Source organism: Misgurnus anguillicaudatus, chromosome 2 (assembly GCF_027580225.2).
Source record: "Misgurnus anguillicaudatus chromosome 2, ASM2758022v2, whole genome shotgun sequence".
Taxonomy (NCBI): domain Eukaryota; kingdom Metazoa; phylum Chordata; class Actinopteri; order Cypriniformes; family Cobitidae; genus Misgurnus; species Misgurnus anguillicaudatus.
In genome coordinates, this window is record NC_073338.2 from 52,202,501 (window position 1) to 52,228,766 (window position 26,266).

The 26,266-nt window shown below is 38.3% G+C and overlaps 1 protein-coding gene across 1 annotated transcript in view; it reads right to left on the reverse strand.

Moving 5' to 3' along the window:
- Window positions 1–26,266, reverse strand: part of LOC141351234 (neurocan core protein-like) — a 55,461-nt gene that overhangs the window by 5,736 nt on the left and 23,459 nt on the right. The window contains exons 4-15 of the mRNA XM_073857864.1: window positions 21,865–21,938; window positions 16,975–17,349; window positions 14,294–14,468; window positions 13,214–13,341; window positions 11,979–12,260; window positions 9,550–9,678; window positions 8,935–9,384; window positions 6,495–8,663; window positions 1,268–1,381; window positions 444–602; window positions 187–269; window positions 1–2 (exon numbers count right to left, since the gene is read on the reverse strand). The exon at window positions 1–2 is cut by the window's left edge and continues 143 nt beyond it. Coding sequence (XP_073713965.1) covers window positions 1–2; window positions 187–269; window positions 444–602; window positions 1,268–1,381; window positions 6,495–8,663; window positions 8,935–9,384; window positions 9,550–9,678; window positions 11,979–12,260; window positions 13,214–13,341; window positions 14,294–14,468; window positions 16,975–17,349; window positions 21,865–21,931 — 4,133 coding nt within the window. The 5' untranslated portion in view covers window positions 21,932–21,938. The remainder of the gene's footprint in view (window positions 3–186; window positions 270–443; window positions 603–1,267; window positions 1,382–6,494; window positions 8,664–8,934; window positions 9,385–9,549; window positions 9,679–11,978; window positions 12,261–13,213; window positions 13,342–14,293; window positions 14,469–16,974; window positions 17,350–21,864; window positions 21,939–26,266) is intronic.

A 26,266-nucleotide genomic window follows, 5' to 3' on the forward strand; every position in this document is an offset into this window, starting at 1 on the left:
ACCTGCGAGAGATGAGACACATCTGAGACAAAGCTGATAATGAAATCTTATAGAACTGAGAACTGCAGATCTCCTGAGAAACTGAAAGAGTCACATCTTAGTAAAACTGTGTACGCAGGTTAACAGTTGAAATTCAGACTTTTTCATCCATTAAGTTTGAATTAATAATGTGATAAAAAGACTCACAACATCTAATCCATCGGTCCACTGGAAATCCTCTTCTACTGTACGATCATTCAGTCCAATCCAAATATTCTCATGACCTAAACCTGATGAAGAATATTGAGAGGAAATACTGAGATACAGATACGTGATCTTAAAGCTTTTCTCAGACCTAACTAATAAAAAAACAGGTTATCAAAGTCTTTTGTCCTGAAGTCAGAAAGTGTGAACGTATAGTATGATCTGAGCATCAGTAAGTGTGAGATGATTACTATTGTTACCGTTGAGAAAATCCTGCTCCAAAGATGATGTGATGCTGGTCAGATGACTGCTGTGCTCTCGACAATCTTTCTCTGATTCCTCCCATGTGTGTCTGCGTGAAAAGAGTCGATAACAGTGAGCGTGAAACTTCATCCAGCCGTGTTCACAGCCCTCTGTGTCTACAGGAGAGAAACACATCAACATCATATCCATTATAAAGGTTTGAGCGTAAACATGCAAACATCCACACTATAGTAATACCATAATGGTCATCTTAAAACCCATACAGCAAAGAAATACATTTCTAAAATCTATTAAATATTTTGTAGAAAGTAAAGCTTTATAAAAATATATTTCTGAATTTTAAAACCTTTTCAACCCTGGTATATTTGCAGGTTTGTAATATACAAAGTGTATTTCCATACATATATTTTAATATATTTTTTGCCATATGGGAAGTAGATGTGCAACTAAATTCACATAAATACCATGATATGTAAATGGAAATCTTTCACTTTCATGACATACATCAAACACTAGCATGCAAAGGCACCAACATAAATTTTGGTAAGAGTGTGAACTGTTCCCTCTTTCCTAGCACATTTGCTTTGTTAGGTCGATAATGCATCTGTGTTAGTGCAGCTACATCACAAAGGACTCATTTTTAAAACAGAAATGATACGTGAATAAATGAAATAATGCTAATGTTTATGAGTATGTTTGACTGTTGTGTATTTGTACAGCAGAAGGGTTTAATTCAGTTTATTTCTCAAGTGCGCACACACATGCAGACTCTCTGATAATGGTGTGAGTAAATGATAGAGAGACATTGAGATGAGCTTACCTCTCTCACATTGGTCTCCTGTGTAACTGGGCAAACACAAACACACAAATGAATCCTCTTTATCAATACACGTGCCTCCATTCTCACAAGGGTTTGATTGACAGTCATCAATATCTGCAAGAGAAATAATCCTGTTCACTGCTGGATAGTATTGTATTGCTGAAAGGTTTCTCAAGAGAGGTAATGTAAATCAGCTCGTGGTTATGTTTAGTTTAAAGATCAACTCAAATCTTCTTTAACATTCTTTAAACTTGATTAGGAAAAACAAATGATAAATGAATAAATTGTTAATAAACAATAAGATTACACAGCAATATAGTTTATGTGGCCATCATAACACAGATCAGATTAAAAGATTTTAATAACAGATGTTTCTGTTGTGATCTCTGATGTTTGCAGACTTTGCTATCTTGGCAAATCTTTATTTATATTCCAATGTTTTTTACATAATACTGATCAGGTAAAACATTAATACTTTTTAACAAACAAATAAGAAAAGATTAAATACATAAATGGCAAATGCACAAACTTGATAAACAAATGCATATGAATATAAAGTTTAAAATCGATTTAATGAAATGCTTAATATTGACTTTTAAAACTCAATATTGAATGAAACATTTGTCCTTTAGTTCAATCAGAATAATCCTGTAGGATTCAAAAGCTCTCATTCATTATAATATTACTTTATGTTTAAATAACACACATGATATATTAAATGTCAAGTCAGACGTCACTGCTGGCATCTCTTTTCATTCTGCATCACATTTAACTCTTCTTCAAATTCCAGCAGCAAATATAAATGACTTAGAAAGACAACCTGTCTGTCAAGCTAAAGGAATGATGAAATCTCTCACTTCATCTCACCCTCATGTTGTTTCAAATGTGTTTGCTTTAGTTTGTCATCATGTTTATCAGATTGTTCATCTGTATAAAAGCATATACTGTAGTGACCATAAAGCACCATAACATCAGTCTCTGAGAAGAAAACATGTCTATACTGTATGTGACTCACTTACACTTCACTGAAAGTCTTTGAGTTTGTGCTACGAGACATTTCTGCTGCTTTCTGAAGCATTGTGTTTAATATGTAATATCCCATAAAAGAAAGAATTATAAGAGTTTAAAACGAGAAGAGAGCGAGTAAACGTAAACAGATGAATTTCTTCTCATGTGAATGAGGTGAATCTCAAGTGAAGAGTCTATCATGATCTGTTTTAACATACAGGATTACTCAAAGACTTCATATTTCTGAATATAGCAAAGACTTCTGAGGCTCAATCCTGTGTGTAGCACAGTCTTAAGTACTAAACTAAAACTACATTATATGAGAAAAAACTGAGAATTACGGGAAACCTACAGTCCTTTCTCAAGTAGCATGAAAGAAACTTGTGAATAATATAAATCAACTCTGAGCTCTTTAAATCACCAGTCCATTTCTTAATGGTTTCAGATGTGATGTATGATCAGTGATGGTGGTGTTATATTTTCCTCAGGTCATCTTTTGTTTCTTAAAGACACACAGTGAACTTCAGCCGGTCATGAATATTTCAATCAGCTCATACATTATTCAAACATGATCGACGGGGACGTTTGATCAAACACTGTGTGTATCTACTGTACCCTATGAATTTCCTATGAGTGTTTTATATTTCACCCTGTACAGAACATCAGATTAATCTCATGAACATTAGGGCAAAAGTAACGCGGGTGATTTTCTCAGAGCTCTGACTACATCTGCATTTCAAACTATGACAGCATCTTACGCACACAAACCCTTGACAGAGCTGACAAATATTGCATTATTTCCTCACCGTTTTGCATGTTTAGGTCCAGAAAGCTGTTTTTAACCACGATAAGTAAATAAATTTTTTCTTAAAATGCGTTGTGTTTCTGGTTTCATATGTTACAGTACTGATCTCTTTACAGGTTATTTAGTGCTCTAACACATGCTGAAGTTTGCCTTCTCAGAGTTTTTCAAAATAAAAGTAAATCGGGTTTAAATGTCAGGAGTCCCTGTCAGGATGAAAATAACACATTTTACTCACTGCTAATACTGTTGCATTACGTTGAACATTTATATTATGCTAATTTAAAAATCCTAACCTTTATTATTTCCTGTCGGTTATCACTGAACATCTTTCTCTCACTGTGCAGTAGATGTTAAATATCACTTACACTCTTACATCACAGTCTTGTGTGATATGTAAGAATCAATGATGGTTTGTGCTTCACACAGCATATGTGAATATATTTGTGTGAAGAAGATTTTATAGTTAGTGAAGTGTGTCATGTCACTCTCCGGTTAAAAACGGCATACCGCAGGGATCAGTTCTAGGTCCTGTCCTTTTCTCGTTATATATGTTACCTCTAGGAGACATCATCAGGAAACACAAAATAAGTTTTCACTGCTATGCAGATGATTCCCAGCTTTACATCTCCTCACATTATAGGGAAAACCCTCCAGTTTTCTAAGCTAACTGACTGTATTAACGATATTAGTGACTGGATGGCAAATAACTTCTTTATGCTAAACTCCAATGTGAAAGAGGGGATGACACGCAAATCAGATAAAAAAGCTTCAGCTAGTTCAAAACATCACTGCAAGAGTGCTTACTTGATTTAAGAAGTATGACCACATAAGCCCAATGTTGGCATCTTTACACTGGTTACCAGTTAAATATCGCATACATTTTAAAATATTGCTTATCACCTATAAAGCCTTAAAGGTCACATTCTTCCTGATACCATTTTTTAAACCCTAGTTAGTGTGTAATGTTGCAATAATAGCATAAATAATACCTGTAAAATAATAAAGCTCAAAGTTCACTGCCAGGCGATATATTTTCTTCAATAGAATTCCTCTTTAAAAGCCTACAACGAACGGCCGCTTTCCTGCTTTAATGACGTCAGTAAAACAGTTTGTTGACTAAACTCCGCCCACAGGAATACGTCAGTCACCAGCTTTGGCTCAAACGGCTCTGCTAAGCTAAGCTGCTATCGAATCGCAGCACACTAAACAAACTACACAATCAGAATTCGATGCGTATTTCTGAAGGAGGGACTTCCCAAAACAAGGTAGACATCAGCCTGTTATGAGAACAGTGAAAACAGCGCTATACAGATAAGTAAATTGTGTGAAAAATACCGCGTTTTTTTTACACGTGAAACATGAACACATGTTTTATTGCCCACTATAAACACAATCAAAGCTTCAAAATCACAGACAGAACGGGAGATTTAAATGGCCTAGCACCCTCATATCTTAGAGAACTACTATTAGAATAAAATCCATCACGGACACTACCGTCACAAAATTCTGGTCACTTAATTATCCCTAGAATATCAAAAGTGTCTAAAGATGGTCAAACCTTTTCCTTCTTAGCCCCTAAGCTCTGGAATGATTTACAAAAAATGTTCAGGACAAAGTCGATCACTTTAAATCTAAAGACATTTCTCTTTAACAAAGCATTTACATAATTTGTCTAGTAAATATGCTTATGCCGCAACAGGAACTAAGCAGATATTCAACCACTTGCATTACATGCGAACGCCTCCTACACTAATAGGATTTTGTTTGTCTTTCCCTGTCTCACCTTCAATCCTGAGGACACTGAGACTAACAGACCCAGTTCCTGTTGCCATGAAGGTCATCACACCACTGATCTACTAAACAATTGTGAAAAGCGCTACATAAATAACATTGAATTGAAAAGTAAGTACTTTTGTGTTTATGTTCCTGTCTCTGACTCCACATGAAGACCTGATGAACCTCCTCATTCATAACCTCTTTCTCTCTCTCTCTCGTTCTCATGTATGAGCTTCACAAACTCTCCCATCCAAACCATGTGATGCACGCAGCCTCTGTTGTCATAGAAACCAGTGAAAAAGGCTGCTAATCATCCTGACTACACAAGCCCCGCCCCTTCATAAGGTCATCTCTCTAAGGTCACGTAGGGTCTCTCATGGATTTACACTCACAGCAGTTCAAAATGGCTCATTGTTTGTTTTAACCACAAATGTAAATGAGCCACATTCTTCAGTTCACAGTCTCTGACACTGTGGACACCAGCAGGGCATCATGGCATATCAACTATACAGAAACATATAGAAGGAAATCTCCAGTGGGATTCAAATATTTTGATCTTAGACAATTGTTTTGTGAGATTGAATCAAAAGATTGTCTGTAATATGCAAGTAATTTCTTATTATACATAATATGATCATAACAATCCAAACTAGTCTCTTTTCCAAACCTTAACCAAGCCCAACAATGGCACAAGAAGTATTTGAGGACAATAAAAGTGCTTGTAACTTTTGACCAATCATTTGTACTGTCTAAGGGCTCAGTCACACCAAAAGCGTTTATGGCAGTTGCAGGCGCCTTTTTTGAATGATATTCTATGGGCAGGGCGCGTTTGCGCGCTGTTTATGCGCACCGAGCGCCTTGCGGTTTTCTGCCGCCTGCCGCGCACGCGTTTTTGAAGGAGCGCTGAGAGCGGAGGAGCGCCTGACGTCATTCGCGTCTTCCATTGTCCAATCGAATGAGGGGAGAGGCGGGCCTTACGTTGTGGCGAGGGAAGTTTACAGTTGCTTTGAAGAACCGGACTCCACTCGCTCACTCTCTCCTGCGTGTTTGTGCTCCTCTTATCCTCAAACAAGGTCAGAGCAAGCGCCCTCTTTTTAAAGTTTCTGCTAATATGACAGTTAACTGCAAAAGAGCGCTCACGCTTCAATATTTGATTGACAAGACAGCTGACTCGGTGGTTGCTTAGCAATATGAAAAGCCGCGCTGCACTGCTCTTTTTAAAAAAAAGGCAGTGCGTCGCGCCTTGCGTTTGCAAGCGTTTAAAGCGCTTTTGGTGTGACTGAGCCCTAAGACATGCTCATAGCCACACATAGCAAGTTTTATGTCAATGAACAAACACACATATGACCATTGGGCTTACTCGCCATATTAAACATAAGTGACATTTTCAACTGTTGGTGGCACTATAAGGTTTGAGACTCAACTTTTGAGGTTTGAGACTCAAAAGTTGCTATAGTAACAGTTGAGTCTGTCCTCTATCTGTGCCAAATGTCATACTTGTACGGTTTGGTGGGCTGCCATTGATCTACATGGCACAAGAACAATAACAACACTAATGGTTATAGCAGGGGACTTCACCCTTTCTGGGCGTAACCTCTCATGAGAACAAACTGACTGTGTCTGTATGGTGAATTTTACCTCTTTGTCTAAGTGAACTGTTATTTGTCATCATCTCAGTGCTGCTCTCTGGACTATTCAGATCTTTCTCTATGATGCTCAGATCTTCCTCTGGGTTACTGAGATCTTCCTCTGGGTTGCTGAGATCTTCGTCTGGGTTGCTGAGATCTTCATCTGGGTTGCTGAGATCTTCATCTGGGTTGCTGAGATCTTCCTTTGGACTGCTGAGATCTTTCTCTGTGATAGTGAGATCTTTTTTGGGGTTGCTGAGATCTTCCTCTGGACTGCTGAGATCTTTTTCTGTGACAGTGAGATCTTTTTGGGGGTTGCTGAGATCTTCCTCTGGACTGCTGAGATCTTTTTCTGTGACAGTGAGATCTTTTTGGGGGTTGCTGAGATCTTCCTCCGGACTGCTGAGATCTTTCTCTGTGATAGTGAGATTTTTTTCTGTGATAGTGACATCTTTTTTGGGGTTGCTGAGATCTTCCTCTGGACCGCTGAGATCTTTCTCTTCACTGCTGAGATCTTTTTCTGTGACAGTGAGATCTTTTTGGGGGTTGCTGAGATCTTCCTCTGGACTGCTGAGATCTTTCTCTGTGATAGTGAGATATTTTTTGGAGTTGCTGAGATCTTCCTCTGGACTGCTGAGATCTTTTTCTGTGACAGTGAGATCTTTTTGGGGGTTGCTGAGATCTTCCTCTGGACTGCTGAGATCTTTTTCTGTGACAGTGAGATCTTTTTGGGGGTTGCTGAGATCTTCCTCCGGACTGCTGAGATCTTTCTCTGTGATAGTGAGATTTTTTTCTGTGATAGTGACATCTTTTTTGGGGTTGCTGAGATCTTTCTCTTCACTGCTGAGATCTTTTTCTGTGACAGTGAGATCTTTTTTGGGGTTGCTGTGATCTTCCTCTGGGTTGCTGAGATCTTCCTCTGGACTGCTGAGATCTTTTTCTGTGACAGTGAGATCTTTTTTGGGGTTGCTGAGATCTTCCTCTGGACTGCTGAGATCTTTCACTTCACTGCTGAGATCTTTTTCTGTGATAGGGAGATCTTTTTTGGGGTTGCTGAGATCTTCCTCTGGACTGCTGAGATCTTTCACTTCACTGCTGAGATCTTTTTCTGTGATAGGGAGATCTTTTTTGGGGTTGCTGAGATCTTCCTCTGGACTGCTGAGATCTTTCACTTCACTGCTGAGATCTTTTTCTGTGATAGGGAGATCTTTTTTGGGGTTGCTGAGATCTTCCTCTGGACTGCTGAGATCTTTTTCTGTGACCGTGAGATCTTTTTTGGGGTTGCTGAGATCTTCCTCTGGACTGCTGAGATCTTCCTCTGGGTTGCTGAGATCTTTATCTGTGATAGTTAGATCTTTCTCTGTGATAGCGAGATCATTCTCTATGTTGCTGAGATCTTTCCCTGTGATAGTGAGATCTTTCTCTGTGATAGTGAGATCTTTCTCTGTGATAGTGAGATCTTTCTCTGTGATAGTGAGATCTTTCTCTGGGATGTTCAGATCTTTATCTGTGATGCTGAGAACCGGCGTTTGAAAGCTTGCCATCTGAGACTTATCTGGAGACAATGTGAAGGCTGTTCTTGTGTTTTCACTGGTTGAAGACACAATGTAGGACATAGTGGTGCTCTGGGCAGCTGTGGTTGTCATCTCTGTGGTTCTGTGGCCTGGCCTTCTGCCTTTGTTTCTACGTCTGTATTGAATTTCTCCACGGGCCTCCAAAGCAGCGTCGTCCTGGTTGAGCGAGGTGGTGGCTCTCCTTTCCGGTAATAATCCGGTATTCAACGTTACCACCGTAAGCGTCTTTTCGGACGTGGCACCTGGCGACAGGTACGTATCGCCCCACGAGCTTCCCTCCATCTCATGGGTTCGACTCTCTCCGGAGTAGCTCTCCGTCAGGGACAACCTACGCACAGATTCTTTGGAAATGGAGACCGGAACTTCTTCCTCATTGTCCGGGTCAGGGGTTCCTGCATTCTCTCCAGGTTTTTCTGTCACCTGAACCCATTCTTCACCTGTCCCTGGAGCGTGCTCTGTAGCTTGACTGGCCTGATCGATGCTTGATCTATCTCTGGTGCCAGTCTCTGGTACTGTTGAGCTCACAGGCGGATGGGAGGAGATGAATTTATCAGTGACTGACGTAAGACCAGAGACCCTTGAGGTGCCCAACAACGACATCAACCCTACAGAGACAAACGCAAGCGGTGATTAACCTCAGACAGGCACAGATACTGGGATTTCAAAGCTGTTAAAAGATGTAATGGAACACCTGATGTGATAAAAGGATTGTATAACAGTATCCGTATTAATGATGAAGACGGAATTAACCTCCTCACGGAAGTCTGATGTTCAATGTGAGTCACACAACTACACCTCTGGACTTGAGCTTGATGTTTTATGTAATCTTCCAGTTTAAAATAAACACTAAACAACACAAAACATTTTTGTAGTCACCTGAGGAAGAAGTAGCTGTAGGTTTGTTGTCCATGACGGTAGATTGTGTGACAGCTTGCGTGCTCTCGGTCACAGTGTCCACCTCACCTCCTGTCAGGTATCTCCAGGGTTTCCACAATGAGCTGACAATGCTCGTAAGGGAACTCTTGCCATTGGACTGTGTGGTCTCTGTGACGGACTGACCTGACAGATCTTCATCCTCTTCCTCTCTGGCTGAACCACCTGGACTCTCAGAAATGAGATCTGACCTCAGGGCAGGGAACGTCTGTTCAATGTCCGGGAACGAGTCCAACTGGCCGCTCCAGTCCAGAGACGTGTCTTCGGCTCTCAGACGAACGGTCAAATACTCAGCCGATAGCTCAGGAGGCTCAGCGGCAACGTGGAGCTCTTTGTCCAAATCCACCTGTCCGGTCCAGTTAGTAGGCTGAAGGTCAGACAGATCTTGTTCTCCTTGAAAACATTTCCATACAAGCTACTATTAAAGCTTTGTCAGTGAACTATTTGATTCACACAAATCTCCAGAAAGTAAGCGATCATAACAGAGGAACATTCTCACTGGCTAAGACAATGATACAGAATTTTTTTACTGGTTAATGTTTTAAAATAAAGTTGTACCAGTAGATGAAGGAGATTCGGGCACATCTTCTGCATTCTCCTGCGATCCATCCACGTCGCCGGTCATGTACTTCCACGGCTTCAGTAAGGACTTAACAATGCTGCTGAGAGCGTCCTGTGATTTCTTTTCTGTTGACATATGAATAGAAATTTGATTAGATTCTCTGGTATAAAGGTCATTTCTCCTAAACACATTATTACAGCGTAGGCCAGGGCTACCCAGGAATACGATTGATTGATTGATTTATTGATACTTTATTTATCCCGAAGGAAATTTAACACACATCTCATGCACTGTAAATAAATAAAACAACCAGACCTGATCTTTGGGTATGTTTGAAATGATTTAATATGAAAAAGGCAGATATAGTTTGTATACATTTACTTCTATGCATTTGCCAGGTGCTTACAGTGCATTACAAGGTAAAACATTTGATCTCTATGTGTGTTAACTATGAAGTCAGAAAAAAACCCAGAGGACATCAAAATCTGTACTCTAAAGGTCTTCACAGATTCACATAGATCTGAAAACCTGAGGTTCGACTTGAGCAGATTCGGGTCTTACAGTGGGTTCACACCAGATGCAATTGAAGCGAATAAATTGCACTTTTCGCGTGTAGTTGGATGCTTAAACAATTTGACAAGACTAAGGGTGTCATGATTTCGATTTTAAATCGAAATCGATCTAAATTAAGTCACAACCTCGAACTTCAAATTAAAAAATGGGATCGTCGATGCTGCCACGCCCCCATGTCACGTCCGGTCAGCTTGCCAAGCGGGGGGAAATAAACCTCTCAGAGGTGCCTTTAAAAGCATCGGCCCAGCGGAACGCGATTTATATTTTAAACACGAGGGATGTATTGCTACAACTCCTTGATGCATATCATAAATAGGATTGCTACCTAGTGATCTGACTTCGGACAGAGCGCAGCTCTCTGTACGTGCGGGAGAGAGCCACCAAGATGCAGCGGGTTATATTTTACACAAAAGGGATAGTTTGTCTCAGCTCGCATGAAACGCATAAAACTGAACAAATACGTAAGGATTACTACTTTAGTTTATGTTTAGACTTCGGACAGAATCAGATGCGAGAGCGCGTGCACGTGAGACAGAGAGAAGCGCAGCTGCTTATGACGCACTGGCTTTATTTCAGATGCTAGGAGTCCAAGACGCGCTCATTAAGTCCATGTGTGTGCCAGAAGAATCCTCTCTCGTAAACTGAAGCCCACAAACCCCTATGCAAGGAAAAGCATGCAATGTGCATGTTAATGTGAAACTATAATGATAATAATGAATAATAATGGCATATCATTTTTTGTCTTTCAAAAAATTGAATTAAAAATCGAGAATCGAATCGTGACCTTAGAATCGAAAATGTAATCGAATCAAGGATTTGGAGAATCGTGACACCCCTGCAAGCAACAATGATTTTGTCCTCCATTGTTGTTTCATATTTCTGCCTCCATTTAGTACGTCATAATCACGTTATTACTAGAGGAAGCTCCTGATTGGTTAACGTGGCATGAATATTTGTCAAAGATCAGATTTTTCAACTTTCGCAAAATCACGCGTTATATACGTCAAACAACCAAACCGCTTAATTCATGTTAAACGCGTCATTTGTGCAGCCTCACTTGTGCGGATCACGCCACAGGATGTCTATCAAGTCTTTGCATTGTCTTAACATGTAAATCACTCTCGCTTAACGCTTCATTCACATCTGGTGTGAACACACCATAAGTTTCATGTTTGCCAGTTTCATATCAACGGCATCAGGTCTCAGTTAATTTAAAATAAACGTGTTTTTCTGATCTGACCCCAGAAGACCCGAACTATCTGACGTGTGTGCATCGAGTCCTTTTCCAACCTTTTCTCTGTTTGCCAACAGGGCTTTTGACATCATGTGGCTGGCGGTAGGTTAATTTTCGTTGAGACAGACCTGTCAATCAATTTTGAATATACAAGGTAAGTGATTACCTTGGTGTTGTCATCAGATAACAAATGAAAATAAATGGAGCAGCGCCAAATTGGTTGAGGCCACCGTTGTTTCTTTCTGTCTGACAGATGCAGACTGCAGACACATACAGTAGGTGCCGTTTACATTCAGGTCAAGTCGAGTTTTAAAAATATTGCCACTGGGTTGGGTCTAATTTTCTTGGGTTTGTCTTTGGGTCAAGTCTTTCTTAAACAAAAATAAATTATTAGTACACGTCAGGTTCGGGTAAAAAGTGATTCAGGTCGGGTACATTTCTTTGGACCTGAGAAGACCTCTACTATACCTTTATTATTTGAAAGAAATACCACGAAATGCATTAACAAGCAAAATAAATAAAATTACTATCATGTTTATTTATTTATTTTTTGCTTCAACACACCATTAGATATATGAGATTCACAGGTGCACACTTCAGTATAATCTTACATCATACCTTGATAGCAGTATGCATCAAAGCGATCTGTCCTGTTGATGGGCTCTGATGGTGTAAAGGTTCGGACACCCGGTTCAGCATCTGCACACCGTGAACGCTCTGTACCGACAGATGACCTCACGCTCCCATCAGCCAACCAACCGCCATCACAATGATCCAATCCAGACGTCCAGGCCAGATAAAGCTGCCCGACGGTCGCCAACCGGCCACCCAATGATTCACAGTGAGCCGCGGCCTCGGGATGAGTCAGTTTACCAGGGGCCGTGACAGAAAACACTTCACCTACAATACCAGAGATAAGTGTGCTTTTATTCAACAGATGTGTGGCACAATGCAATCATTGGCTGAATAATCTGATGTAAACTCTTGTCATTATATAGCTGTACATAAATGGTAAATGATAAATGTTTCTGCTTCTCACACCAAACAAGGTTTTATGGTCTCTTGAGTTTTAATATAGCACCTAAAGCACCTAGTAGCATTGTGTTTAATGGCTCATAGCCAAAGACATGACATTGACAAACACATAAAGAAAAACACCTCATAGTTTCTAATGGTCAATCAAAACATCAAACCTCCATTGAAGTAATAAGAGTTATCAGATAAAGAGAGAGAGACTAATGTTTCCCCATCACACAATCTTTCCCACATTGTAGTTGCCAATGGGCCATTACATCATTTTATAGCCAATCTTTACTCTCGTTGGCTTCATTTTGTGCCCTGATTACAAAGCTGCTGAGAAAACGTTTGTAAAACCCTTGAGAGTTCAGCTCAATTTAATCCTACTACACTTGCCAGCATTTTACTATTTATTTAAAAAATGATGAATACAGCAGCTTATTTAAAACAAGTTATACACGATTCAGACGGCACTGCACTGTAATAAAATGATGTGATCGATAAATCATGACAACATATTATGTTTCATTAAAATAACTTCAACAATTTTGACTTTATAAGTAAAAGTTACTCATCAAGATTTAAAAGTGAAAATTACTTTCATAGCCAATATTATTACACCAAAATCTTTATGAGATGTGACCGTGACAGGTGGTAATACAAAAAATATTTTACAACATTTCCTTTTTTTAATGAAATAAGGTGGAAAACTCTGAAACATTTGTCTGTGATTTTTTATTGTACAGTCAAACATTTGTTATAATGATGTTAACTGTATAACTTGATAAAGAAAATGTTTGTAAGAGCTCTAAAGGTTTCATTTTACACAAACCTACCTTTCATCTCATTTGCGAAACAATACACATCAAATAATTCAGATGGGTCCCGTTTCCCATAATTCCTCACTCCACGTGAATACTCTGTGTGTCCATAGCAACCGAGCTCAGGTCTCTGTATGGGATACCTGAAGAGAAGAGACGAAAGGTGAATAAAAGAAATCACTGAAGCCGGACATACTGTAGTTATGGTTTAGGGGTGGAGATCACTGATAGATCATTTCTATACAATATAATAAAAGACACCTTCACTCAAGCGCACAACATTTAAAGGGGACATTTCACAAGACTTTTTTAGGATGATTTTTGGTGTCTCCAGAGTACATATGTAAAGTTTTAGCGCATAATATCATCTAGATCATTTATTATATCAAGTTAAAATTGACACTTTGTACATGTGAGCAAAAATGTGCTGTTTTGGGCGTGTCCTTTAAAATGCAAATGAGCTGATCTCTGCACTAAATGGCAGTACCTTGGTTGGATAGTGCAGATTAAGGGGCAGTGTTAATGTAACAAGATCCCCTTCTGACATCACAAGGGGAGCCAAATTTCAATGATCTATTTTTTCACATGCTTGCAAAGAGTGGTTCACCAAAACTAAGGTACTGGGTTGATCTTATCACATTTTAGGTTGATAGAAGCACTGGGGACCCAATTATAGCATATCATAAACTGTGCACTTCATCACTAATAACACTGAATAATGTTGTACTGTATCTACAACACTGTCATTAGTACTGATTCACTCTTATGATGCTTTAAAACCATAAGATTTTCATTCTTTTGTGAAGTATACAAGAATCTCAAATGTCCCGGCTGTGTTTCTCAACACAATAACTGTCGAGCATCTTTAGACCTTCACTACCATTACATTGGTTACTTTCACAAACTAAAGAATGAGTTGAAATTATTTTGTGATGATTTACAAAGTGCTGTTGCTGTCATCTACACGTTTGACTGAATGTTTCCCAGAATATTCATTTGCTTAGAAATACAAAAGTTGAAATGTTAAGATTAACAGAAAAAAGGCAAATGAACATTAAGTATTGTTGTAATCTGTTAATGAATAATATTAATGACCTGACAGTCTGATCTTTCAGCCATCCGGCTGCGCAGCTGTTGAGTCCTGAGTGAAAAGCAGCCCACAGATGTTCTGGAGCGGCAATATCACCTGAATTCTGTTCACACGCATCAACAGCATCATCAAAAGAGAGCGAATATCTGTCAGACGCTGCTCGATAGTGAAACACAACACCTGAAAACACAAACACACACACACACACACACATTAATGAATTACCACTGAAACATTGTTTCTGTCAGCACTCATGCAAATCCTACTGCTATTAAACTTCATTAAAGGGATCGTTCACCCAAAAAGTACAATTCTGTCATCATTTACTCACCCTGTATACATTTATTTGTTCTGCAGAAAACAAATAAAGATATTTTGAAGAATGTTTGTAGTAAAGCAGATCAGGAGCACCATTCACTTCCATAGTAGAAAAAACAATACTATGGAATTGAATGGTGCCTCAGATCACAAACATTGCTTAAAATATCTTCACTTGTGTTCAGTAAAACAAAGAAATGTATACAGGGTGAGTAAATGATGACAGAATTTTTTGGATAAACTATCCCTTTAAAGCTCTCATAACACATGCTGTTTCTGCTCATCTCATGTTAATCTTGAGTACATATAGAGTAATATTACATCCTTCATATCTCTAAAGAGTCTTTAGTTTGATCAGATTTATAAAAGACAGATCGGTTCTATTTATGATTCACTACCTGTTTGTGTCGTTTACATTACATGCACTTACAGAAACAGTTTTACAACTGGGGACAAGAGCAGGGCGTTCCACAGTCTAGGGGGCTACAGCCTGAAAGGACCGATCTCCACGGGTTTTATAACTAGTCTTTGGGATCAATAAAAAGACTCTGGTCAGAGGACCGGAGGACACGGCCTGGGGAGTAGCGGAGCAACAAATCAGCAATGCATTGTGGGGACTGACCATTTAAAGCTCTAAAAGTTACGATTAAAATTTTCAAATCTATACAAAATTTGATGGGTAGCCAATGTAGGGAGGATAAAATGTGTGTGATGTGTGTCCTTCTTCCAGATCCTGTTAAAAGCCTAGCCGCAGCATTTTGAACCATTTGAAAACGATTTAAAGCAGATTTGTTGAAAAAAGGAAAAGAGAATTACAATAATCTAAACGTGAAGAAATAAAAGCATAAATAACTATCTCAAGATCAGAGTCCGATAAAACTGCCCTGAATTTTTGCAATATTTCTTAGATGGTGAAAACAATTTCTGACCAAAAGTCTAGAATGGTAATCTAAAGACATTGATTGGTCGAACCAGACGCCGAGATTTCTGAGGCTCGACTGGACAGATGAGCTCAGAGAACCAAGATTTTGGAGGATTGTAGCAAGCCAAAAAATACTATCCAACAAATCTGTTAGTTTGCAGAACTCAGAATCATTAAATGAGCAATACAACTGTAAGTCATCAGCATAAAAATGATATGACGCATTCTTAAAATGGCTCAAAAGTGCTAATACACATTAAGTGGACCTGGGGAACACCACACACGAGTGAAGTGACTTTAGACAGTATACCATTTACATATAGAGAAAATGTTCTATCACTCAAGTAAGAGGAAAACCATTTTAAAACAGACCCAACAATACCAAACTCTTGTTTCAATATGTTCAACAGTATTTTGTGGTCCACTGTATCAAAAGCTGATGATACCTTCCAGAGTATACTTCAACAAGGCTTTCATCTCCTTACATCCAAAAACACACTTCTTCTTGATATAAAACAAAGCTGTCGCATGCAGTGATGCCTGTGACTTCTACTTGATGGATCAATGCTAATGAGCATCCTCGCTCACACTCTGATTGACATGTGGGCGTGGTTTTCCAGGGGAAGTGACCATAAAAGGATGGGGTCACTGATACATAATGGGTACCCAGAAAAAACTTATAGAAAACTTGTATGAAAGAGGAGGCGTGAGTTCATCTCAGAAATACTCTATTACACACTCAACTGCTTTTTTTACACTTTGCATTTGTTTAGCGTAAGGATTACAACTTTTAAACTGTGTTAATAAATCAGAATGCAAGAAATAGCATTAAACCCCACCTTTAAACATTTTTTAATGATCTGCCTTTTTATCTGTTTTTGTGCAGGAGACTCAGTAAGACATTTTACTTCATTCTCAACTGTAGATTAAACATGAAAGTTAAATCTCAAGTCTTTAAAAAGACATAAGTCACACATCTTTAATGCAGACGGATGACACACGTGAATGATTTATGTGCAGTTGATCTTAATCTCTCTCATTAAAGCACCTGTTCTGTTAATGATCTTCATGAGAGATCTTAAACAGTCAATCAAACACTTCTCATTAAAGAGTCATGGCAGGTTAACATCATAATGAATCTGATACAGAGCTGAAGATAGATGGAGAAAAGAGAAAAACACAAATTAACATGATATTGAATGAATGTAATGAGGGGCTAAAGCAGCAGATCTTTAGAGACTATTAGGAGTACTTCTGAATCATTCATCTGAAACTGAAACTGATGGTCGATGTATCGACTGCACAACATCTCTAGAGTTTAGAGGAAACATCACTGAATGCTTGAAGAGTTTTAGACACTTTGTTTGGGACACGAAACTCTAGTTTATGGTGAACCAATATGTTGTGTTCATGTGTACGTGTGTTCAGGTGCTGTGTGGATCTCACCTGTGATCTCCAGGTTGACTGTATCTTGCTCATATTTGTCTCCCAGGGCGACGTGGCAGCGGAAGATGCCGGAATCATTGGAGCGCAGGTGTGATAGTGCCAGTGATGCGTTCAGTTGATTGACAGAGTAACCGGGGAGACTGACCCGTCCCGCGTAAGCCTGGTGTATTCTCACCACCCCGTCCCGGGCGAACAGAACCGTCCTCTCCTGCTCTCCTGACCCTCGTGTCCAGTGAATATACGGGCCGTGACTCGGAGGAACAGCAGGTGACAGAGTAAAAACACACGGGAGGAGAGCAGAGCCTGCTAATGGCTGTCGCAAAGAAGGATGGGTGACTTTTCGGACTGTAACCAGAGTCTCTGCTTGAGTCAAACCTGTGAAAATAAACCATTAAAATGAAATGAATTATACAGCTGATGGGTGTGTGTAATGTTAATTTTAACGCTGCCACAAAGTAATACTGCCCATTATTTGTCCCAATTTCACAATAAACTAATCCAAAATATTTCTGTCTGAAATACATGTAAACTTTTAAGTGCGGATTTATTGTATTCTGCAGAAAAGGAGAACTGGCGTTTATCGCGTTTTAGGAAAAAAGAGAGAAAAGATGACAGAATAATACGGCGTTAATAATTGACTTTTAAATGACCTGGGGCCGTATTCACAAAGAATTTTAGGGCTAAAAGTAGCTCCTAACTGGCAAATTTAGGAGCAACTCCTAAAAATAATGGGCGTGTCACTCCTAACTTTAGGACTCCTAATTTTTTTCACTAAAAGTAATTCACGAAGCATTTTAGCCCTAAAAGTAGCACCTAAGTCTGGGACAGCTTAAAAGAAGTCGAGAGGACTCCTAACTCACTAAGACCTATTCACAAAGAATCCTAAAGGCTGATCCTCCTTAACATGGACAGTTTCACCAACTCAAAAGCTTTGCCTAGACTTAAAAGCACACTTTAATGTAAGCATATTGTTTATGACATTTGTTTTTTTTTACAATTCATTACATTCATGACAAGCAGGAAGTTTTTAGAATTACATGAAACAATAATGATATTATGATATTATATATTTAATATTGTACACCAACGCAATGCTTGCCCGTTTAAAGGCTGCAATCTCAACCTTGACTGCGATTGTAATGCATACCACCGCCTCTCGCAGTCGTCCGAGTCCGCGATATAAGCGGGAATGCTGCATTGATCTGCAAACAAATCCTCTCCCCATGCGCGGGTTGATCCGAAATGAGCGTGTGCCTGCGGTTACGAGTCATCCAAAAATATTTTTTATGATATTCGGGTCGCGGTCGGTCGGGTCTTTGAAATAAACTATTTTAAAGAATTACTACTTTAAAAAAAAATGCGGGCCAGGGAGCGGGTCGGGTATATATCATATATATGTATGATCCAGCGTCTATTGGGCTTTTGGCGAGTTCATAATCCACCGTCATTTATTTATTACATTAGGCTTCTATAATATAGGCAACATTTCCTTGCTTTAAGTAGTTTTTTTAGGCTAATATGTAATAATAGGATGTAAATTAATCAAGCAAGTGTTAATGCAATGTCATTTTTTATTATTAGGCAATTGGCGGTTTTCATTTGGGTATTAGCTACTTTGATTTAATTTAATTTCATTCACGACTTTTCTTTTATATATGCATTTCGATGACATTACTATTATTATTTTGTGTAGGACACAGACATATCTTGATGTTGTAATTCCATGATTTGGTGCGTCTGTGTTATCTTCCGCATGACAGCCTGTCATCTAACAACCAATCACCGTGGTCATTGCGAGGCAGCTCGTGCATGAGAATTGACGTCATCCGTAGCAACGGAGACTCACTCTTAGTTTAGGAGTTATAATTTTTCCTTACTAAAAGTAGGTCTGAAAGGCGTTGTGAATAACTTTTAAGAGAAAACTCCTAGCTAAAATCTTTTAGTGCGATTTAAGAGTACTCTTAGTGGTAAGATAAAATTCTTTGTGAATACGGCCCCTGATACAATACTGATTTTGACAGTAACTCATTAAAAAAAAAATAGCGTTTATCGCGTTTTGGAACCAAACTCAAACACTGTCAGGGAAAGAGTTAAGAAGCATATTCATACAAACATGACAGTAATTAAACTAAGAAGTGTGAGACATTTCCAATAATGGCAGATTTAAGGTGCTGGTGTATTGTACAAATTTGTGTGTCAACTATCATGTCTATTACGCTGTTTCTTTCTCATAGATGCACATACAAACATTACATTAAAACAAACATTAAATAATCTTGGAAGAGCCGTCCCTTCTCCATTTGTTGGGTATTATTTATGGGATTTTAATTCATCCTAAGTATGTAGTCTCCCAAAAACGTTTTCGTCACATAAATAAGACATGTTTCCCTCATCTTATATTGAAAACTTGAGTATAGACTGATATTTTTCTGATGTCTGGAATCTATCATCAGGGGTTTAGGAAAGTATAGCCGGTTTCATGGGACGCACGTGTGTTGTCGTGGTTATGCTTCTGGACAGAACTTAACTTCCTTGTTTAATGGTCTGTCTAGTGGCTAAACTGATATCTGGAACAAATACCTCGTGAAAAATAACAAATGTTTTGGTTTCCTATAAGAGAGGAGACAGTGATCATGGATTACTGCTATGTGAAGGGAGGTTAAGCAGCCAATCTGTAGTTAAGATTGTGTTTATTATATAGTACACATTTTACATTAGTTATGATTTGAACTAAAGTATTCTACTTGTTGATTATTTTGCTTGTTGTTATCAGAAACAAACTACTCTAAAAGGACTCTGTTGTTTATCAGAAGTTATGTTTGTTCCACAAAAGCCGTTTGTTTATGTTGTTACTGCTGAAACCGTCTATAAACAGATGGTTCAAATATATTGATAATATATCTACACACACACACACACACACACACACACACACACACACACACACACACGAGAGATGTGTTACAGCTTCATGTATTAGTTGTATAACACAGAGCAGTAGTTTACATCTCTCATCATCTATAACCATAGTAACAGCTGCTCAGTAACCAGGAGAGATGAAGGAGGGGCTTTGGTTTAATACAGTAAATCAGATTCAAAAGAACTGAAGTCAGCAGCTGTCTGTAAACTTAGTGATAACAATAATCATTAGTTTAAATCTAATACTGAGTCATCTAATAAATGTTTGTTTGCACATAACAAGAGATTTAGTGAACAGAAAATATCTGAAAACAGTGAATGAGATGTCATGGATGTGTGCGTGTGTGTATTCAGTCTCATTGTCTTTAATGACTGTGAAATCTGTTCATTATCAGTGTTAGTAAAGCTACTGTAAAACTCTTATAACACACAGTCATGAAACAGACACAGACACTGTTTGTAAGCTTGCCAACACATCAAACTCTATATAACATCTTCTCTATAGGGGATATGAGTTATAAATCATCCTTGACAGAGAGAAAGGGAGAGATTTCCCATCATCCCTAAAAAAACAGCCACCCATTATAAAAGATGTTAATGAACAGGCAGTGGAGTGAAGCAGACAATATAAAGATTTGTCCTGTAAAGCATCATGTGGTCGGTCACACACATTAAAGTGTTAAAGCTATGGAAGGTGGCAGATGGGTTACGTCTAACACAAAGAAACCACACAGATCCACATCTACAGAGACACTGGGCAATCTCAAAATAAATGACAGTGTGTTTTCAGTAAGCTTAAAGTTCTTGTAAAGTCTGATATTAAATGTGTTCACAGTTTCTCACATCAACCTCCCATACAAAGTTGAATAATAAAAAAGCCAAGTTAATTAAAAGAGGTTTCTAATACTTTCAAATACCGCTACAACCTGAATGGATGCTCGTGATTGTGTGGTCATCCACCAACCATTTAAGCCCCGCCCAAATAATCATAGAAATGTGGAAAAATGGTTTAATGGTGTAACTCCACAATTCAATACTACATAGTTCACAGTCTTTGTAAAGTGTTTAAGCATACATAGTCCTTCAAAAATGACTTTATATTGGCACTTTGAAATCAGCTTATATGCAGATTGAAGAGTGTGCATGATCCTAATACTTTTCTAACATTTATAATGTGTTTAGAAACAATTCTCTAAACTGACTTTAAGAGACAACAGCTCATTTTTAAAACATTAATGCACTGCCAACCTAAGCAACATTTTAGGAATCATGTAAAACAGACTCAACACAAGCCCGGCAAAAAATCATGACATGAATCTGTAACAGTTATGTCTTAAATGGCAGATGCGGTCATAACACATGCTGAATATACCATAGATGAGGTTTTATTTAGGATACAGTCTATCAACAGAAACATAGTTAAAACATCATTAAAATAAAAACTTTTATTTAAAGATGCCAAAGAATGCATTGTAATAATCTGTTAAATCGTTCTTTGATATTTGGCTTTATTAAGTGCAAAAATGATCCAGAAACAGTTTTAACATGTCCATTTACAACCCTAGGATTTGTACTTTGAATGAAATGGTTTATTTTTGCCCTATTTAGAAGAGTCATGAATAATAATGTTGAGCTCTGCTCTAATTGGCTCTACTCTGAGGCTCATGCCAGTAGCTCATATTAGTAAACATGTTGGGGCGTACATTACAGTCTGTTACATCACAGTTGGTGCTATGTTGAGATTGGCCTGTGTTTTCCAGCGGACTTTTGCATGCACGAGGTTTACATAAGAAGGAAGAAACAATTGTGTTTGAGGTTCATGATATATCATTACCATGTACACAACTCTTGTTATTCATCTATGACTACATAAATACAGTTTTATATTCTACGGCACCTATATTTCTATATTCTAACACACAAGACCATGTTAAAATGTTTGGTGTGATGTGTTTTATTAATAATACTCACAACAGCAGGAAAACATGAGCAGAACCCACAGCAGAACCTGCAGACCATCAGTGACCAGACACAACATCCTTCACCTGAAGAGAGAGAGAGAGAGAGAGAGAGAGAGAGAAAGAGAGAGAAAGAGAGAGGGAGAGCAGAAAACATGAGAAAAAAATAACATATTGAAATCACCTCTTTAAAAATGGGACAATCTCCAGGATTGGATGGACTGACCGCGGAATTCTACAAGGCTTTGTGGTCATTAATTGGACCAGATTTACATTCTGTGTTTCTTGAGTGTAAAAAATTAAGAATTCTTCCTCTCAGTTGCAGAAGAGCAGTAATAACACTATTGCCAAAAAAAGTAGATTTAGGACTTTTGAAGAACTGGCGCCCTATCTCTCTTTTAGGGATAGATTACAAAATACTTTCAAAGACATTAACAAACCACTTGAAAAAAGGTTGTGACTTCAATTATTTATGAAGATCAGTCCTATTGTATTTCAGGATGTTCCATCTTTGATAATCTTTCTCTTGTGCGAGATTTATTGCACTTCACTGAGATTTATGGACTTCATGTGGGCCTTTTGTCCCTTGACCAGGAAAAGGCATTCGACAGAGTCGACCACGGATAACTTTCAATGCCTTGTCAGCCTTTGGGTTTGGAGAACAGCTCATTAAATGGGTCAAGATGCTTTATACAGATGTTTTTAGTATGTTAAAGATAAACGGAAGATTAACAAGGACTTTTCCTGTGCTTAAAGGTGTATAACAAGGATGCATAGAACCTTTGCTAAGAGTTTTAAGAGAAAAGCTACAAGGTATTTTAGTTTTCAATCCCAATATATCTGAAACAACTACAGTAATAATGCTGATGATGTTATGGTCATAATAAGATCTCAAGAAGATATTTTCCCTTTGAGCAAGTATCTCGATTGGTTCCAAAAACCATCTTCAGCCAAGGTGAATTGAAATAAAACTGAAGCCTTACTTTGTGGTCATTGGTGGGAAGAAGTTCCACATCACCTTCCACAATAATGCCACTAGAATACAGGGGGATTGAAAATTCTTCGAGGGTTTTTTTTTGGTACCCAACAATATATGGCAAGGAATTGGGATGGAGTAGTCGCAAAGGTACTAAGAAGATTGAAGAGGTGAAGTTGGATTAAGCCACAATTTTCGTTTAGAGACAGAGTTTTAGTTATAAACAACCTTGCTGCTTCAATGGTGTGGCATCGACTGACTGTTTTAGATCCTCCAGTTGGACTTTTGCAGCTACTTAAATAACATTTTGTGAACTTTTCTGGGGATAACATGGAGTATATTTAAGGTAGAACTGACATCCTGCTAACCGTACACAACACCGTATCAGGAGTAAAACCCTGATCATACTGAAACACAAACACACCATCAATCATGATGATAGAGAACTTGAGAGAGAACTGGTGAAGTCTAGTAAGAGAAAGTACAGATGAAGACCCACATAAAAACCTTTCATCTTTGTTCAACTCAGCAAATTTCTTCTGGTTGGTAAAAGAGAAATACCAACATTTCCAGACATCAATAAAATGACAGACTGTGGAAATGACACCATATTCTCATGTGAAACAATGACTGTCTGAATATATTTACAGGCATGGGAATGTTGTGCACCTGCTCAGTTTGACTCACATCTATCGCCATTCAAATGTCAAATGAGTTTCTGAATGAGCGAGCAGCTTCTCTCTCTCTCTCTCTCTCTCTCTCTCTCTCTCTCTCTCTCTCTCTCTCTCTCTCTCTGTACTGTATACTCAATCGCCGTTGCTCCGGGCGTTTAGCATTTCAATTCCTAAAGGATTGAGCATGGTCTTTGTCCAGAGTGATTTAAATCCAATCAGTTAGCTCTGCTCTTTACAGTCTTAACTACAATCACAAAGACACAACTGAAGTCTCTTCACTTTAACCAGCTACATTACAGACACTAATGAACTATAATCAAAAACTTCAGACACATCTGCTGTACACAGATTAATAAACAGACAGCATGAAGAAGAAGCTAATTATATCACCGCCTATACCTTCATCTCAACATAACATCTCAGTTCTGTGCTGTCCCAAAAAAACTTAGACAATGCATCCTAGTCTTTTGTTGGAAGTTTGTTTGAACGGAAAGCATGCATGCAACTGCAAATGGGGGATAAAACAAGAAATATTTCCCTATTAAATGAAGTTTAGCTGATCTTTAGACATAAAAGTCCATTTAATATCTTTCATGAGCTGAGCTGATGGAAAATACAATAAACCTAACATGAAATTTACAAAAAGATAAAGGAAAGACCACAAAAAACTCAAATGTACAAATGGGTTTGCAGAAGAGACTTCAGAGATTTTAGGAAAATATTCAGGAATAAATCAGGGACAAGACTGACACTTGATAATCTCATCTGGTTCAGCAGATCACCGCTTATCTCCTCCATTAATCCTGATCCAGACAGACAGACAGACAGACAGACAGACAGACAGTATGTGTAAGATATTATTATTCACATCACTCTCCAAATCTATGTGTGTTAATGTGTACAGTATGTCAACATCTTTACTGTAAAGGCAACATCTGATGATGAACCTCTCACTGTGGACCGGCTGGAAAACCAAACATTAACCGGCTGTCTGGTTTCCATGGTAACTAACTCCCGGGATACCGGGAGACCTAAACTAACCATGTGAAAATGATCTATTGTCTTTCATACCTGGTGAGGTGATGGTCTGTATGCTCACACATATCTCTTAAAGATCTTTAACTGTTGGGTTCATTTCACATACTGAATAAAAACAACATAGTGGTATAATAATGATTACATTGAACTGATCTGACGCTAAATGTTTTGGTTCACATATTAATTGAGTCGTGTTTAATCAACCCCAACACATTTGACTGAGTTTTATAATCATCATCATCATCATCATCATCATCATCATCATCATCATCATCTGTCTGTGTGTTAGATGAAGAGAATAAAGAGTGAGATGTCTTTGTCTGATTGATTGAGTAAGAGGGGGGCTGGGAAAGACCTGCAGTATAACAACAGAAGAGGTTGAATAAAATCCTGAGATTTAAAGTCACCATGAAATAGAATTAAATATTGTAGTGTTTTTTATAAATGACTTATTTGTAACTATTTATTTTGATCTTTAATTAAAAACAGGAACCACATCCCCTCTTGGAAACGACCTGTCATCACTTTCTGTCATGAGGAATGACGTGAGGGCGGGGCTACCGGAGACAATCTAATCAGTTCTCAATGAACTACATTTGTTCTCATTTTAGAAGTTTCACTCAAATATACGCCACGATACAAAAATAAGGACAATCGAGTTTAAAGTGCACCCATTTCATTGCTTAAAAACAATTATAGTTATTTTGTGTATTTGGTATAATATAATGTGTTTGCGTGGTTTATAGTTAAAAAACACATTATTTTCCACATACGGTACCTTTTTGTATCTCCAGATTTCATTCTCTTCCTGAAACGCACAGATTTGAAAAGCTCTGTGTCCCTGATTGGCCAGCTAATCTGTACGTTGTGATTGGCCTGAATACCTCTGACGTCAGCCAGAAATGTGATGCTCAGTACCATGTTTGAAAGATTTGATGGCATTTCAATGCTGACAGGAGTTAACTTACAGGCTGTGAGTCAAAGCGGGAGGAATTATGATAATGTCGGTCTTTACTACATCACCAATCCCATGAAGTAAACTGTTACCTACAATCCGTGTGTTTGTTGTAGTCCAAGAAAAGAGATTTACGTTGGAAATGAAAACTTGCATCATCGTTTACTTTGGAGTTTGTATCTTTCGCATATCGTTAACATGAACTAATACACACTTACACGCCAAAGGAAATTAAAAAAACATGAATCGGACCTTAGTTAGAGACATGAGAGAAGGTCTTTATAGAGAACATGTGTAGAAGAGCTTCTATGAGACTATTCAGGAACTATGGGTCAGATAATTGTTTACTGTTAAGGAGGTCATAGCATGAAAATCTGATTTTTCCATGTTTAAGTGCTGGTCCCCAGTGCTTTTATCAACATAGAAAATGTGAATAAGATCAACCCAGTAACTTAGTATGGGTAAGCCATTTTTTGAAAGCATGTGAAAAAAAATTGGCTGTTCAGATTTTGCATGTTTTGTGAGGTAGGAGCAAGGCCAATTACAATAATACCACCCCTTTATATATCCAACCACAGCACTGCCATTTAGTGCAGAGAGAAAAAGGGAGAAATAAAAGAATTGACAGTTTTAATTGCAATTTGCTCTGACCTACAAAATAGGATTTTTAACATGCTATAATAAATTGTGGCTAAAACTTCACATATGCACCGTGGGGACACCAAAGATTTATTTTACATCTTTAAACCCTACACTGATTTGTGCTGCTCTT